Source organism: Lagopus muta, chromosome 6 (assembly GCF_023343835.1).
Source record: "Lagopus muta isolate bLagMut1 chromosome 6, bLagMut1 primary, whole genome shotgun sequence".
NCBI lineage: Eukaryota > Metazoa > Chordata > Aves > Galliformes > Phasianidae > Lagopus > Lagopus muta.
Genome location: NC_064438.1, coordinates 42,891,328 through 42,905,917, shown reverse-complemented (window position 1 = coordinate 42,905,917; position 14,590 = coordinate 42,891,328). Strand labels below are relative to the sequence as shown.

At 38.1% G+C, this 14,590-nt stretch overlaps 1 protein-coding gene across 3 annotated transcripts in view; it reads right to left on the bottom strand.

Annotated features, from left to right (window-relative positions):
* Positions 1–13,863, bottom strand: part of SPATA7 (spermatogenesis associated 7) — a 46,269-nt gene extending 32,406 nt beyond the window's left edge. Inside the window, exons 1-4 of one of the 3 annotated variants that reach the window (XM_048949834.1) lie at positions 13,275–13,863; positions 4,406–4,486; positions 3,311–3,403; positions 2,000–2,047 (exon numbers count right to left, since the gene is read on the bottom strand). In XM_048949834.1, coding sequence (XP_048805791.1) covers positions 2,000–2,047; positions 3,311–3,403; positions 4,406–4,486; positions 13,275–13,557 — 505 coding nt within the window. In that variant the 5' untranslated portion in view covers positions 13,558–13,863. The remainder of the gene's footprint in view (positions 1–1,999; positions 2,048–3,310; positions 3,404–4,405; positions 4,487–13,274) is intronic. The other 2 variants (XM_048949833.1, XM_048949832.1) reach the window with 2 other exon arrangements.
* Positions 13,864–14,590: the final 727 nt, after the last annotated feature.

The following is a 14,590-nucleotide window of genomic DNA, read 5'->3' as shown; positions in this document are numbered from 1 at the left end:
GTTTTCAATTTCATTCTAAATACCAGGAGTTTCTAAAATCAGTGCAGATATTGGCAAAGGAAGGTCTGAGTACCTTAACTACCTTGAAGACTATGAGACCACTAATCAAGAAAATGAAAGTAGATGTGTCCCCACAGAGTATACCTTTGCTAAGTCTGCTGAAACTTCAGCCTACGTCTGCTTATAAAAAGATCTCAGACAGATGACAAAATATATTAAGACAGGTAAGAAAAAAAGTCTAGAGCTGTTGCTTGTTGCAACCATGTTCTAATAAGGTAAAAAACATCAGCAGCTTTTTCTAGTGCACTTTGAAAATAGGTCAAAGAGCAAGTTAGTGAAATTTAATGCACCTATTGAACAGAGGGATAAAAACTAACGTGGTAACAAAGGTGAAATGTTTCCATCACACTCTGTATAAAAGAGATTAATATTCTGTCCGTTATTAGGACAGAGTTACATAGTCAGACTGTAGTCTAAGATGAACTGAAACATACTGCAAAAGCCTACTACCTAAAATGGAAATTTCTTCACTACAGAGCACACCTGTTACTGTTGTGACAATTATCTGTTAACATTAAAGTTGTGTAGGTATCTTCCAAAATGAATTCATTCTGTGAAACTCATGCTGGTGTGAAACACACAAGCTCATTTATCTGTATTTTATCTGCAAAGACAACAGACTAACATGATCAGGCATTAGCTGGTGTTTAGAAAGACCCAACACCTGAAAAGGTATGGAAGAGTAACAGTTAATTAGGGAATCAAGGAAACAAAACATTCTAGCAATTCCAGACAGAAAAGCAGGAGGATTTTACTAGACATACACAGAGGTGTGATTTTTTTTTTTTTTTTTTTCCCCTTATACCAGCCTTGTTTTATCTTGCCCATTTCAAAGCAAATTTTGGTACAGCTGGAAGTTAGGAAGGAAGGTTTTTTTTTCAGACGATTCTGCAGAACACATGATCTGAAATTCCTATCTCAATCTGTAAACTATAGACAGCCTTGTAATATTGTTCCTAATTGTGCTGCACCTTTGGAAAACAGCCTGTTGCCTTATTCACTCTCAACTCCTTAACCAGAAGTAAAGGAAAAAAATCTAACAAAATGCTGATGTCTTTCTGCCAAAAGGATGAGTGATTTTCTACATAAGCTCTGGTTACTCTCATCATTTAGCAAGGTATCATCACTTTGGCCTGTCTGGATTTGAGACTAATAAAATATTCTATACAGAAAAGATTCATCTTTCTATCCCAAATAAAAGTTTTTTCCAGTATCTCAGCAGTGGTAACTGAATATTGAATTGGAGAAAAAGAACTTTCTCTAATTGGATTAGAAAAAAAGATACCAGATAACAGAAATACATCTTTGTTATTTTAACCAACAGCTGCTGTTCACCCTTCCTTGATAATTCATTTATTATTCCATAAGTCAATGACTTGACAGTATTGCTCTTCAGCTAAAACTGTAAAGAAAAGCAACAGTACTGACACATTTCATCACAATTAAGAAATGAGACAACTCTCAGGAAAAGTAACTGCATTCAAGCTGCTGAGCTGGGCATTTGTGACTGTGCTTTCTGTCAAAAGGAACAGCAAGTTTTAGTCCCAGTTCCCATTTGCCCACATTCCTAAAATTTCTCTTAACCTTGTACTCATATGCCCTCTTCATGAAAGTCCAAGCTTACATCGTATCACAAGAAATTAGAGAGAAATTACTGCATTTCTCCTCTTCTACTGCACTGACCATGCAGAAAAGGAACCTAAGTAAAATTAGTTATGATCTTAAGTCGAATTAATTAATCACTGATAGACAAAGTCCATCTCACTAATAATCCATTCACTGCAGAATCTTACCTATAGACAAGAGCAGGATAAGAAAAGCTGAAGAAACAAAAAGATAGACATATGCTTCGTTATTCTCCTATTCATCTGGCATTTGCTTTGTTAGGTTATTTTTACAAAAGCTTTTGCAGAAGAAAAGATAATTCACAGATACTTACGTTTAATGCTGCTCAACCTACTTCTGGGCACTGAACAGTCTACAGCTGCTAAAAATAGGAAAAAAACAGATGCAATTCAGTATTAGTGTTTGTCATGCCTAGAAAAAAGGTGATAATAAAACAGGACATATGCTAATTTAATTAGAATAAAGCATATTTTTCACTATTTTAAAATACATTAAGAAATGGCAAAATGATAGGAAAATCAGCATAACCACATCCAAAACCCTGTTTCTGAAAATAGCTTGAAAGAAAGTATATAATGTTTTGAGAGGTATTCAGAAATCCTTTATCGCATAACTCATACTATTGCAAAATTCTCTGCAATGAATTTAAACACTCAGTACATTCTGCCAAGCCCTAGCATTAATATCTCTCGGACTTAAATCCCCACAAGTTTATGCAATGAAAAATAAAATGGAAAAAAAAAAAACCAACAATATTAACAGCTATCTACAGACATCTCTTGGCCCTGTGCATGATATTAACTTGAACAGCAATTCACACTCCTTAAAAATAATAATTTGAGCAACAATAGATTGCTTTCAGTTGTAGCATTAGCAATGGTCTGCAAGCTCATATAGGAGAAGCTAAACATTTCTAAATCTGAAAGAAAAAAAAAAACAATTAAAAAACATAAAAAAACATATAAACATGTACAAGTTCAACAGGCTCTTACGTTCCAGATTTCACATTTGCCTTTTGACAAATGTTAACTACTTCTACAATTAAAATCTATACAGATATTCATATACATTTTTAGTGCTCAACAGCACAGATTAATAACACAACAAAGTTCTCATTTGCAAATCCAACACAATATGCAAACTCCTTAAAACTTGCTAATGCAATTGACTGTAACATGAACAAAAGATAAAGATCATTCTTTGGGGAAAAAAAATAAAAGTCAGTGGTCTTAGTTTAACTGAAGTTGTTCTGTAATCATTTCTAAAATAAATTCGGAATGTTTGCTCTTGAGGTTATCTCCATATCCTATTTTATTACAGCACTAGTGCTGAATGAAGAGAATAAAGCACAAAGTACCCTTAAATAAAGTAACTTTGGTAGCATTCAAGAGAAAAGGTTTTCATACAAAACTTTCAATCCGAATAACACACAAGCATTACTACATAAAAGCTGTATCTTCTTGCTGACATCATTCCAAGCATGAAACAGGAAAAAAAAAAAGAAAAAAAAAAAAAAAGAAAAATCAGGCTTCTGACAACCCAATTCTTTCCCTTTTGATATGAGCCTTTTCTGAAAAATGAGCTAAATCTGAAAGTGGAAATTATTTATGTATGTAATTTTTACCTTTGGCTGAAAGAATTCTGTTATAATGAAACATCAAGTGATCTCTGATCAGGTACTGGTTTGTCAGACTTCGGGAGGAGTCAATGCAGAAAGCTATTAAGATTAAAATTAACATTAAAAAGGCAGGTAAAAGAATATTCAAATCTTGAAGTTATTGACTGCAATTCAAATCTGAAAGCCAGTATTTCCAATAATAGTTGGACAGATGATCAGTAGAAAATAAAAGCCAAAAGAACATTAAAGTGGTTTTGCTCTTAACTTCTATCCTGTATCAAGTATTGAGATAAAACTCTGCTTTCCTGGGAGCTAGTTCCATGATCATGCTTCTGAAAGATTTCCACTCAAGCTTTCACAGACTCGTAGAATGGCTTGGGGCTGGAAGGGACCTTAAGGATCATCTAGTTCCAGCTCCTCTGCAACAGACAGGGTTGCCAGCCTCTAAATCAGGCACTAAATCAGGCTGCCCATGGATCCAACAAGCTTGGCCTTGACACCTCCAGAGACGCATCCACGACTTCTCTGAGCAGTAGGTCATTTTTTCCTTCTCCCACTACAGTACCAGTTTACATCTAGCAACGTTTCCGGAACACTTAGTGTTTGCAGAAGGCAGAAGCTACGAACTCAATACAATATTACTGTGTGCTTCTCTGTTCAGTGGAAGCCAGTTTGTCTAACCTGACAGTATAACATGAAAGTATCTGGTCTCCTTTGTTGTCTAAGGTCTAAGATGGCACAGAAACATATCCTATCCCATCCCATCAACTGCATGCAAAGGAACAGATTTAATTTCAACACTTCCTCCAAGCAGTAATTCTACATATTCCAACTAATGCAGATATGCTGCTAATTATTTCTAGCTAGCATTACAGTCCAGGCAAAATATTTTCAATAATGCATAGCAATTGTAAGTAGTATTAAATTTCACCAATAGAGCTCAGTGCAAAGGTTCATGGAGTCATGGAACATCCTGAGTTGGAAGGACTCCACACAGATCATCAAGCCCAACTTCTGGCTCCAGCATTTTGATCATGAGCGCAATTAATTCACATAGAGAAACTCTGTCAACTTTTTAATGAAAGCAAGTGTGTTACTTACCATTACTTTTAGTACTTAGCTGTCCTTTAAACGGACTTGCTGGACCACATCTGGGAACAACCACAGCTGGGTATTCATTCACTTTAATAAAATGTCAAACAGTTAGAAAGGAAAAAATACATACTCTGACAGACAAGCAATAAATAAATAAATAAAAATATATTTCCCCAAAGAATTATTCAGTTATTGTAGTGCACTTTTTTCCTAGATGAAAAGTCTTCATTACACTATAATACTACAGCATAATTAAGCAACTTAATCAAGACGCCAAAATATGATTATAAAAACTTCTGCTGGTTCCGGGGCTTCAGCAGCAGAAGAGACCCTTAGATCACTTCAACCTGAACTTTTACACTGCTCATTAGGCTGCACAGAGATGCAGCCAAAGTTTTGCAGCTATGATAAACTCTAATTTAAGTGTTTATTGATTGAATTTTACCACGACGACCTATGATTTAAAAATACACATCCAATTTAATTTAGAATTTGTAGCATTTTTAGAACAAATTTTAACAGGAGGTAGGTACACTGTTATTTCAAAGATAAGTGCATACAAAGCACTCTTTTACGGTTTCCAAGACCCTGCTCAGAGTACAAATTAAAACAAATGAGAGGAGTGGGGATCTTTTTGCCCTGGCCTTCAGCTGGATCAGCAAAGGCAGGCATCTGTACAGAATGACTGCAGATTGCAAGAAATTATGCTGAAAGATACAGCCAGGGTTAAGCCACATTTTTAAGAGACCCTTAATTCCATTTTTCATGGCTTTTTACCCTCTTTTTACCTCTGCTCAGCACCTTGTTTTCCATCCTCTCCATCCTCATTTCTCAGTGTTATGTGACAGTTACAAGTATATAACAGTACTGTTATAGCTATGAATGTCACCGCAGTGTTTCATACCTCAACTTTAAGTGTAAGAGCATGCTGCACGAGATGCTGTCCAACAATTAGTTGGCAGAGATCACATCAAAATAAATTATTCTCTTAATAATGCTTTAATATCATTTCCTCAAAGACATTACTAAAAAAGACATGTACTAAATTTCAAATGACTAGGATTAGTTTAGGAAGCAAAAAAAAAGTATCTTGAAAAAATAAATAAAATGAAAATGATTACTGTATGTAGAAATGTACCTAATATTTTCTTGAGACCTTGTTGTGCCTGGATCAACGTGCTCAACTCCCACAGTTGCAAAGCACAATTCAGTTTTGAGCTAGCAAGAGGGTCCCACATTCAGAAGAGCCTGCCTTTACACAGCTCCAGCTCTGACATGGTGTCTATAGGCACAACACTCCCACCCCTTCTGATGGGAGGTGCCAGAAAGGGAGAACAAAGGAAAAGTGCTACCACAGATTTTTTCACCACTAGCCTGAAACTGTTCTTAGGGTACAGTATCTTCTTTAAAGCCAAAGGGAAACATTTATGCTCTTCTGCACCCATTTTAATTGGTTCTTTAAAAAATTCCCCTTGTGGTAAAATTCCCCCCACTCTCTATTTATGATTTAAACATACACGGGCAAACAAGACTATTAAAGTTTCAAGCATATAGCAAGAATTTATTAGATTTAGAATGACTGCCTCTGTAATGATTGCAAACCTTGCTCGATAACGGCCTACTTTCTTACTATTTCTCTAGCAGAGTAACACCAAAGTGGTACTCACAACCTAGCTGGGTAACTGTACTGAAAATCACCTGAAGGTACAGTGCTCACATTTTTAAAGAATGGAAGTCCTTCAAAAGACTTAAGTGTTAGATTATAACATTTTGGTAAATAAAATTTTATCCTAATGATTAAAAAAAAGAAAAAAGTGTAAGCTATTAGTCAGAAATGTAATCTTAGCAGACATATCAAAATCTGAAGGTCTTCACTCACAGTTGCTCAAAATAACCTAAAGCTTCCTGCATTTTCTGTATTTCAGTGCCAAGTTATAATTCCAAAAGACATGTGACACCATTAGATTAATGGTTATAAGGCCACCTCTAATTTCTATATGTAATTGTAGAGAGGTAAGCACGAGCATCTTAAAAATGCACAGGGACGTTCTCACAACTGCAGATGGTTCATTTCAAATAAGCTAAGCTTCTCTGCCCTGAGTTAAAGAGAACCAGATCCACTCAGAAACTTGTTGCTTGCACTGTCTGCAGATGGAAGTAAATCTCTATTCAATACTAGAGGAAAATGCAAGGATTCTGAAATGCTCACTTACTTTGCATCACCAGCAGATGGCAACATGGATAAGCTGTACAGAAAGAACTACCTCATCGGTCCCTTCTGCCCTACGCAATTCATGTGTATCGGAGTATCTGAATATTCTGATTGTGGGCATAGCACGCATATCTGTAGTGCCACAGCCCACCCTCTCTGTCCCTTGTGCCAAATGAAGTGATGGAGATATTTCTGTAACATTTCCATTAAAGAGGATGTTTGAATCTCTGCGAACCACCTCATCTCACAGAACTTGCCGCCACTTTTTCACAAAGGCCTCAAAGATACCAATTTAGCTGAAATAATAAGGAATAACTAAACTTTTGTTTTCTTAGGATCCAAGACTGTTCGTGTAGACATTCAACTGCATTTATCATTGCTACGTTAAGTTCAGCTTACACTTTTACTCCATAAACCTGCAGTCTGAAATTCAAAACAGTTTTTAATTTGTTCTCTTAAATTGCCTAAGCCAGAGAAGAAAATGGATCTGGTATGCGGGGGATTTAGTTTATTGCTAATTCAAAACAACTGAAGCGAGGTAGAATGTTAGGATTCAAATGTTTCACAGGATAGTTGCCTACTGACTTGAGCAGGTGTTTGTTTCAATTCAGTTTGTATTTTCACAGTTATTTACATAATAGCAAAAAAATAAACTTCAATTGAAAGCTTACATATGTGAAAAAATAAAAAATAAAGAAGGTGCAATTTTTTTTTTAGTTATCAAATATGAACCTAACAAAACAACAACGGCAAAACAATAACGAGCACCAGGATGGCTGTGGGAGTGAAGAAAGCTGTACAGTTTTAGGACTCTGTCAACCCCACCTCTTTTTTTGCAAAACCAATTCACAGAAGTGCGATTTTTTTCAGCGAGAATATTTCCACTGATTTTGACAGTATTTATTTCCTGAATAATCAATTACTTGAATAGGATCACCTGTATGAAGTGGGCATAGCAGAACTGGTCCTGGAACTTGCAGCTTTTGGAATAAACATTCCCTGATTACAACACACACTTCTACTTCATATAGTAACAAAGCCTTCCAGTCACAAAGTAAAGGTCTATGTAAATAGATTTCCAGATCTGGACTGGAAACACTTCAATATCATTTCATTTAGCTTAAGAAATTATTTTCTGAGTTCACAGCCTCAGAAACTGAGAAGTATAATGGACTCATAACTTCAAACACGTAATTGCACAATTGAAGCATACATATCCTCATAGATTTAAGATTTAATGGTCCACACTGAATACAACACTGGGATTCTCAGACCACATGTTATCGTGAAGTACAGAAAGCAAACAAATGATATATTACAAAAAAAATGAATCTGGTATTTTAGTTCCTTATTAGTGCTTCTATCTTGTTCTTGTAGGCTTTCCATGCACATGTGACACTACACAGTGACAAGAAAAACTAAAACAAACAAACATGGGGAATAGTTTTTCTGGTTGGTATCTAAGTAATAATTGCATTACTCTAAAGAGATTGGTAAGATATTTTCTTCACATTATCTTTTCATTTTTATTTAAAATGCATTCTATTTTTATTTGCAATTTCAAAGTCCTAAAAATGATGGGAAATGCTGTTTTCTATGTGTTATTTTGTACCCTCTTAGTAGACAGGAAAATTATTTCCTTAAATTCTGCCTATACAGCCATTTCAGATCTAGAACATTAATATACACAGAAAAGATGCCCAGTCTTTCATTACAGCACTCTCATAGGAAGGATTTTAAACATGACTATTAACCTGCTATTTTTATACTTTAGATACAGCAAATTAAAAACACAAAAACAATTCAATCTAGCTCCCTTTACCTTACAAAGACTTGTTATTTAAAAGATAGCTCATAAAAATACAGAGACCTGAAGTGAAATATTGAGTACAGGCACCTAAATGCAGCGCTACAAGCCACAAGCCCTTCACCTAAGTGTATAGGGTTGCACGAGCACTGTGCTTCTGTAACAGCAATTTATAGATCTGAGGTTGAAACAACCCCAAGTCCTATGTAGATTTAGACCTCAGGTCTCCCCAGCTGTCCCAGTGGAACATGCCCATCACTCAACCAAGGCCACTGACCCTTTCACGTATTGGATTTTTTCACGGCTCAAGGATTCTTGCACTCCCTGATGCACAGCAGCCTCTCAGCTACAAATGTTCGAAGCACCTACAATGGATTAAAACTGCAGCATTCACATGAGCAGTGACGATTTCATCTCCCAGAGGCTGATAAGGACATTCAACCCAAACTGACATGCTATGCAAATGCTCTAGCCACTACCCTAACTTCTAAAGGCTTTGAGCTGCTGCCTTTTCCAGCCCTAGCTCCTTTTCTTCTCTTCCTTCACCGCTCCTGAATACTCTAAAACAAAGCCAGCCAGACATCTCCGCCCAAGTGGGTAACTCAGGCAACTACACACAGAATTGGCTTTTGCTGCAATCTTATCAGAAGCCAAGGATGCTCTATCACCCTTTCTGACTAGTTTAGCGATCATTTCAGTGGTTCCTGCTACTGACTCATTTGTCTTACTCCATACACACTAACACTGTACACATGGAGCGTGAAATCCTCAACACATCAGAAGTAGTAGTGGCATCTAACATTTCTGAAAAGGTCACATTTAAAGGAATGAAATTTGGACCCACTAAATAGATTTTTACCCTTTTGGTACTATGAGAACTTTTAAATCAAAATATCCACGACCTCTTTATGCTGCAAAAACTGCATACAAATACAACACAGACACACAGTAAATACTGTTGTATCTATGTTAAGAGATTAACCTGATTATGAAAATGCACATTAGATTTAAGTTTTTTTAAAATAAGAAACTAACTACTATGTTTTCTGTTATATTAGAATGATGATACACTTTCATTATTTAAAAAAACAGTAACAAGAGGATGGTCTATTAGTAATGACATTTTCATTGTGGCTTACTTCCATACCCTGCCAATCTCCTTCAACTTTCTCAACTTGACTTCTTTTCTTCCCTGGCAGTCATCCATTCCCCTCACCCTCACATTCCCTTTTGCTCAGCTGTGGCTGTAGAGCTGCTGTATGTTATAATCAGCCATCTGGTTTATCTCAGTTTACATCTTGTTTATATCTAGTTAACATATGCTACAACTGGTAACCTAGTTTAAGCTTATCTAGTTGCTTATTCTTGGCTGACTAGTTGTTCATCCTCTTGTTGCTTATCTGGGGATGGCAACAGAACAGAACGCCTCTCCCCAAAAAAGTAAGGTAATCAGTTGAGGATTTTCTTCCCTTACTCAGAAACTGAGGTTCACACCACTCAGATTCCTACTTGTTGCTCATAGCTGGCTGAAATTGCTTAACATCTTCAGGACCAGAAAGAGGAAAAGGCTGGCAGACAGTAGCATTCAATCCACATGCTCCTTTTTCAGGAAGACAGGTTAAAATATGGCAAGTCTTCTTTGCTTTTCTGCAGTACCTATGCAATCACAAAAGGTAATGTCTTCATATTTAGCTGGTTATGGAATGCACTGATAGTGTTCCATTCTATCTGAAAAGTATGAGGGGTAAAACTGAACACTTCATAATGACTTAGTAACACGTTGCTTTTCTTCCTGTTCATGAAAACTAAGTAGAAGACTCCTGGATCCACTTCTGGTTTCAATTACAAAGAATAACTCCCATGGATCCTGAGAACACACTCTTAGATTTGAAGCTGCCTTTAACAAAACCACATTTAAGACTTATTTAAAAAGTAGAGAATCAACCAGAAAAAAAAGTGTATTGCCACTGTTTTCCAGTTTTTCTTAAGCAAAATGTGATGAATGAAGCTACAATATTCCAATTTCAAAAGGAAGTTCCAAATGTTCCATTTGAATTTTGCATGGGACCATTTGTGTCAGAGGCAAAATATTATGAAAGTAATTCTCTGAATCATTTCCTGACATGCGCACCATACATAATCTTCTAAGCCATTAATTAGATAGGCGCTATTTATATGCTTACTCTGCTGGATTACACAAAACCTCTTCTTTACATCTACTCTCAGTGTGCAAGAGTTGGGTCACTCAGTCCTTTACAACTAATAATGCAACAGTTTTCTGCATAAATGAAAACTATTCAATGAAAATACTATTTCAAAATTCAAAACCTCCCCTGATCAAAGAAATCTAACAGAACAGTAGAGCAGCCTTCAAATAGGCTCTTTTGAGTCTTATTTAAGCAATTCTTGAAAAACATTAGAATTTTCCAATTAGCAGACATCATATATACCTCTACATGCAGACACAGAAAGAAAACCACACTCTACTCAGTTTATAGTGTACAGAGAGAAAGGGTCTCTTTTTTTTTTTTTAATTTGTGCTGACGGAATACTCCATCAGTATTTTATCTTCCATTTTCCCATATTTCTAACTGAAAAGGCACAGCTGGCACAATGCAGAACAGAGAACAGAGAATCCTTGTGTCGCTGAGCTGCAGGTAACATTGCAGAGTATGATTGGAGCAAAACAGCAAGTAGGGTTAATGGTTTGAATCCTGCTACTTTAGCACATATTTCATTTGAAGCATGCCAGAAACTTTCAATGAAATTGGACCTATTAGGTATTTCAGTTCCACAACAGTTTTAAATCATTTGCTGAACGAAGATAGGATGAGTCATACTATGTGAGTAAGTCACTGAGTAGGCTATTTTACCAACGGGCAAAGTAACGACAGGTTTAAATGACTGGTTGAGACAAGGTTTTAATTTGGTAAAAAATTGTGGTCAGTGATTAACATTTGCCCCTTTTGGTTAAAATATATTGTTATGGTTCAACTGTGACTTCCATATGTCCTTTCTTTTTTGAAGATACAAATATGATTTTTCAACTCTCATGTTGGTCAAATTCTGAATATTCAGAATGGGTATCACCAAGTTGATGCTCGTGTATGTATTACAAGAACTCTGCAAGGAGTACAACAGGTTATAAAATAAGAAATCCCCCCTAAACAGTACTAACCTTCTGGACAGACACTGCATGGACATGACTATTTTGTGTAGAATACACAGATATTATTTGTTCTGCCCCTTTCACAGACTGCCTGTAAGCAGCTGGAGGGCTGTTCTGCCAAATTTGCTCAGGCAAAGTAAGGTGATACTAAGCACTCAAGCAATAGCATTTAAAGAGATGATTCTTTCCTACTTTCAAATTATTTTGTATAATTGTTTTTCATTTGTTTGACAACAAGGGTCATTCAGTCAAAGCTTCTGCAGCCTGAATGAAATTTAGATCTTATATTCTATTTGTTCTATTTTTACAGTCAACAGACTGTGGTTGTCCATAAAAATAATTAGAGAATCAAGAACATGAACAGTGAAGAACTTGACAGATCTGTAGTAAGACTGCTTTCACACAGTGTAGGGAAATGTCTTTTATGGAGACTGCAAGAACATTAAACATATATATTTATGCAGAAGATCCTAGTTTTTGCCCAGAAGTTTGTAGATCCATGTAGTATTACACCTCATGTTAAAACTCCACTCTGATATCAGACATCTTCTGGAGCGGCATCTGTCACTAATTCCAAAGACCTGATCTGACACCACAAAGATGCAATGTGAAATGTTATCTCACTAGATCTGACCTGACACAGCTGTGTACAATTTTGACAGCACAGCATTGAGTAATTCCTACCACTGTTTTATACCTTCATGCCATTAAGTTCACATCTAAAAATACTTCAGATACTTTCCAAGAGCTGGAACTAGCTCATGTAAACTTTTTTTTTTTTTTTTCCATGTTTATGCCTGTTTTTATCACAAATGACAAATGTCTCTATGAGTATTTGCAGGAACTGAACACAATGGCAGCCCACAGCTGATTAAATCTGGGTAAGGAATCACAGAATCATATAGAATCATAGGTGTTGGAAAGGCAGATCAGCTAGCCCAAGCCTCTTCCAAAGCAGGCTCCCTACAGTTCCACTTGCTGGGCACCACGGTCACGTGCCTGGCAGCATCCACCTGACCTCCCATCCTTGTCAGAGCTTTTATTTAAATCCTTTACTTCTCAGCCACACTTTCACTAACACCCACTACTCCCCAAAAAACTTGGACCTGCACCCAACAGCCATCTAAATGCAATTCTGCTAACAAAACAAACAACAACAAAAACCCAACACCACTATAAACGACAGTTCAGAGCCGTACCAGCTTTAGAAAAGAAGAAACGTAGCTCCCAAAGGGCGAAGAAATTCAGACTGACAACGAGGCGGCTCTCTCTGCCCATCCTACACCGCACTGACACAGCAGCGCCGAGCGCCAATGAAAGGCAGGAGCAACGCAGCGATGCTGCCCGTGAGGCGGACGCTTTAGCGGCCACGTTACTAGGTCGAACCTTTCGCCCCTCGCCCGCGGGGAGGCCGCTGCGGAGCCGTGCTCCCCGCGGGCAAACGCCCGAATGGCTCTGAACGGCCCAGGCTCCACACGGGCCGCCTCGGCCACGGCAATTCGCGCCCCGCACAGCAGGGCAAGCCGTGGGTTGACACCCTAACACGCGAGCAGATCTGCCCGGCCCCTTTCTGGAGAGGGCCTCGCCCCAGCACCCCACAGCCGGGAAGATCGGGAAAGGCAGGGCGGCAGGGCGGCCGCGCGCCCCAACGCCGGCAGGCCCCGCCCGCAGCCCCCCGGCCCCGCACCTTGGCTCCGCCTGCCGCCGCCGCTCTCCATCTTCACCCCCATGCTCTCGGGCGAGCCCAGCTTTCGGCTCAAAGCGGCAACAGCTCTGCCTCCGCAGCGGCCGGGTGGGGCGTGGCGCTGAGTCTGGCACGGCGCGACGTGTCCTGGCCCGGCGGCCTCCGCTGTTGCCATGGTGTCGGGAGCGTCGTGCCGAGCGGGCAGGGCCGGGCCAGGCCGCGGCCTTGGGGATGGCTTCTCCCCCGCCTGTAATCCGCAGTAATTGTTTAAACCTGCTTGCAACATGACTGAAAGTAAAAAAATAATTGGTGCCAAGTGAGTGTTTTAAGCAAAATTACTCATGTTTTGTAGGAGAGAATGGCAAGTAGTGAAGCTGGAGTGTTCCCGGCGTGTTACAATGAAGAAATTCACTCTTTCAAAAGAGCAGTTCTTCAGAAATGAACCACAACAGCAAATATTGAAAACCAATGTTTGATCATATCACTGATGTATGTATTAACACTGGTTTTGTTTGTAGTCAACTTTCTGAAGAAGTGATAGGTTTGATTTTACATGGTCACTCCAGAAGTAATGTCTCCTATTTATCTCCATGGAAACTGAGGCAGATGATACAAAGAACACAATAACGCTTATAGAGCGAATTCTCAGCTACAAAACGCTGTTTTTCAACGCAGTCAGCATCCTTAGCTATGCATTTTTGCCAGCGATGAACAAGACCCTTCATCCTCATTCCAGATTCCCAGGAAGTCACAGAAGCAGACATAGTCGTGTGGATGAAACCTGAAGTACTGCTGCACATTCTGTGTGACAGTAGTGCTTACCAAAAATTTCAGAAAACTTTTCAGTAGTCAACTATTGAATGTTGGATGCATAGCTGAAGTTTCTTGTTAACCCCTAGCTCCTGCTGGTCAGCCTGTGGTTTCCCTTCAAAGCTGCTTTAGTACATCTTTAATGATTTTTTTTATATTCCCATTTATTTTGTGTGAAGTACTCTTTGCATGCAGCCTTAATTCTTGTGCTCCACATTATAGTGATTATTTCGACAGTCTAATACTGCTTTCTGTAAAATCATCTGTAATGATAATTGTTTTTAAGTTTGTCTGAAAGGGGTCAGGAAAGGAAATACAAGCTTCTTTGGATCCTCATTCCAACTCATCTTCCTGACTGTTTTTTTTATAAAGTGTCTGTTCTCATGGTATGTCAACTTCTACCAACCATTAGGTAACAAAATAGCTTTTTTTTTTTCTATAACAAATAATTTAATAGCATTTTTTCTTTCTCTTATATCTCTTTTGGTGTGAAGACAATGATATCATTA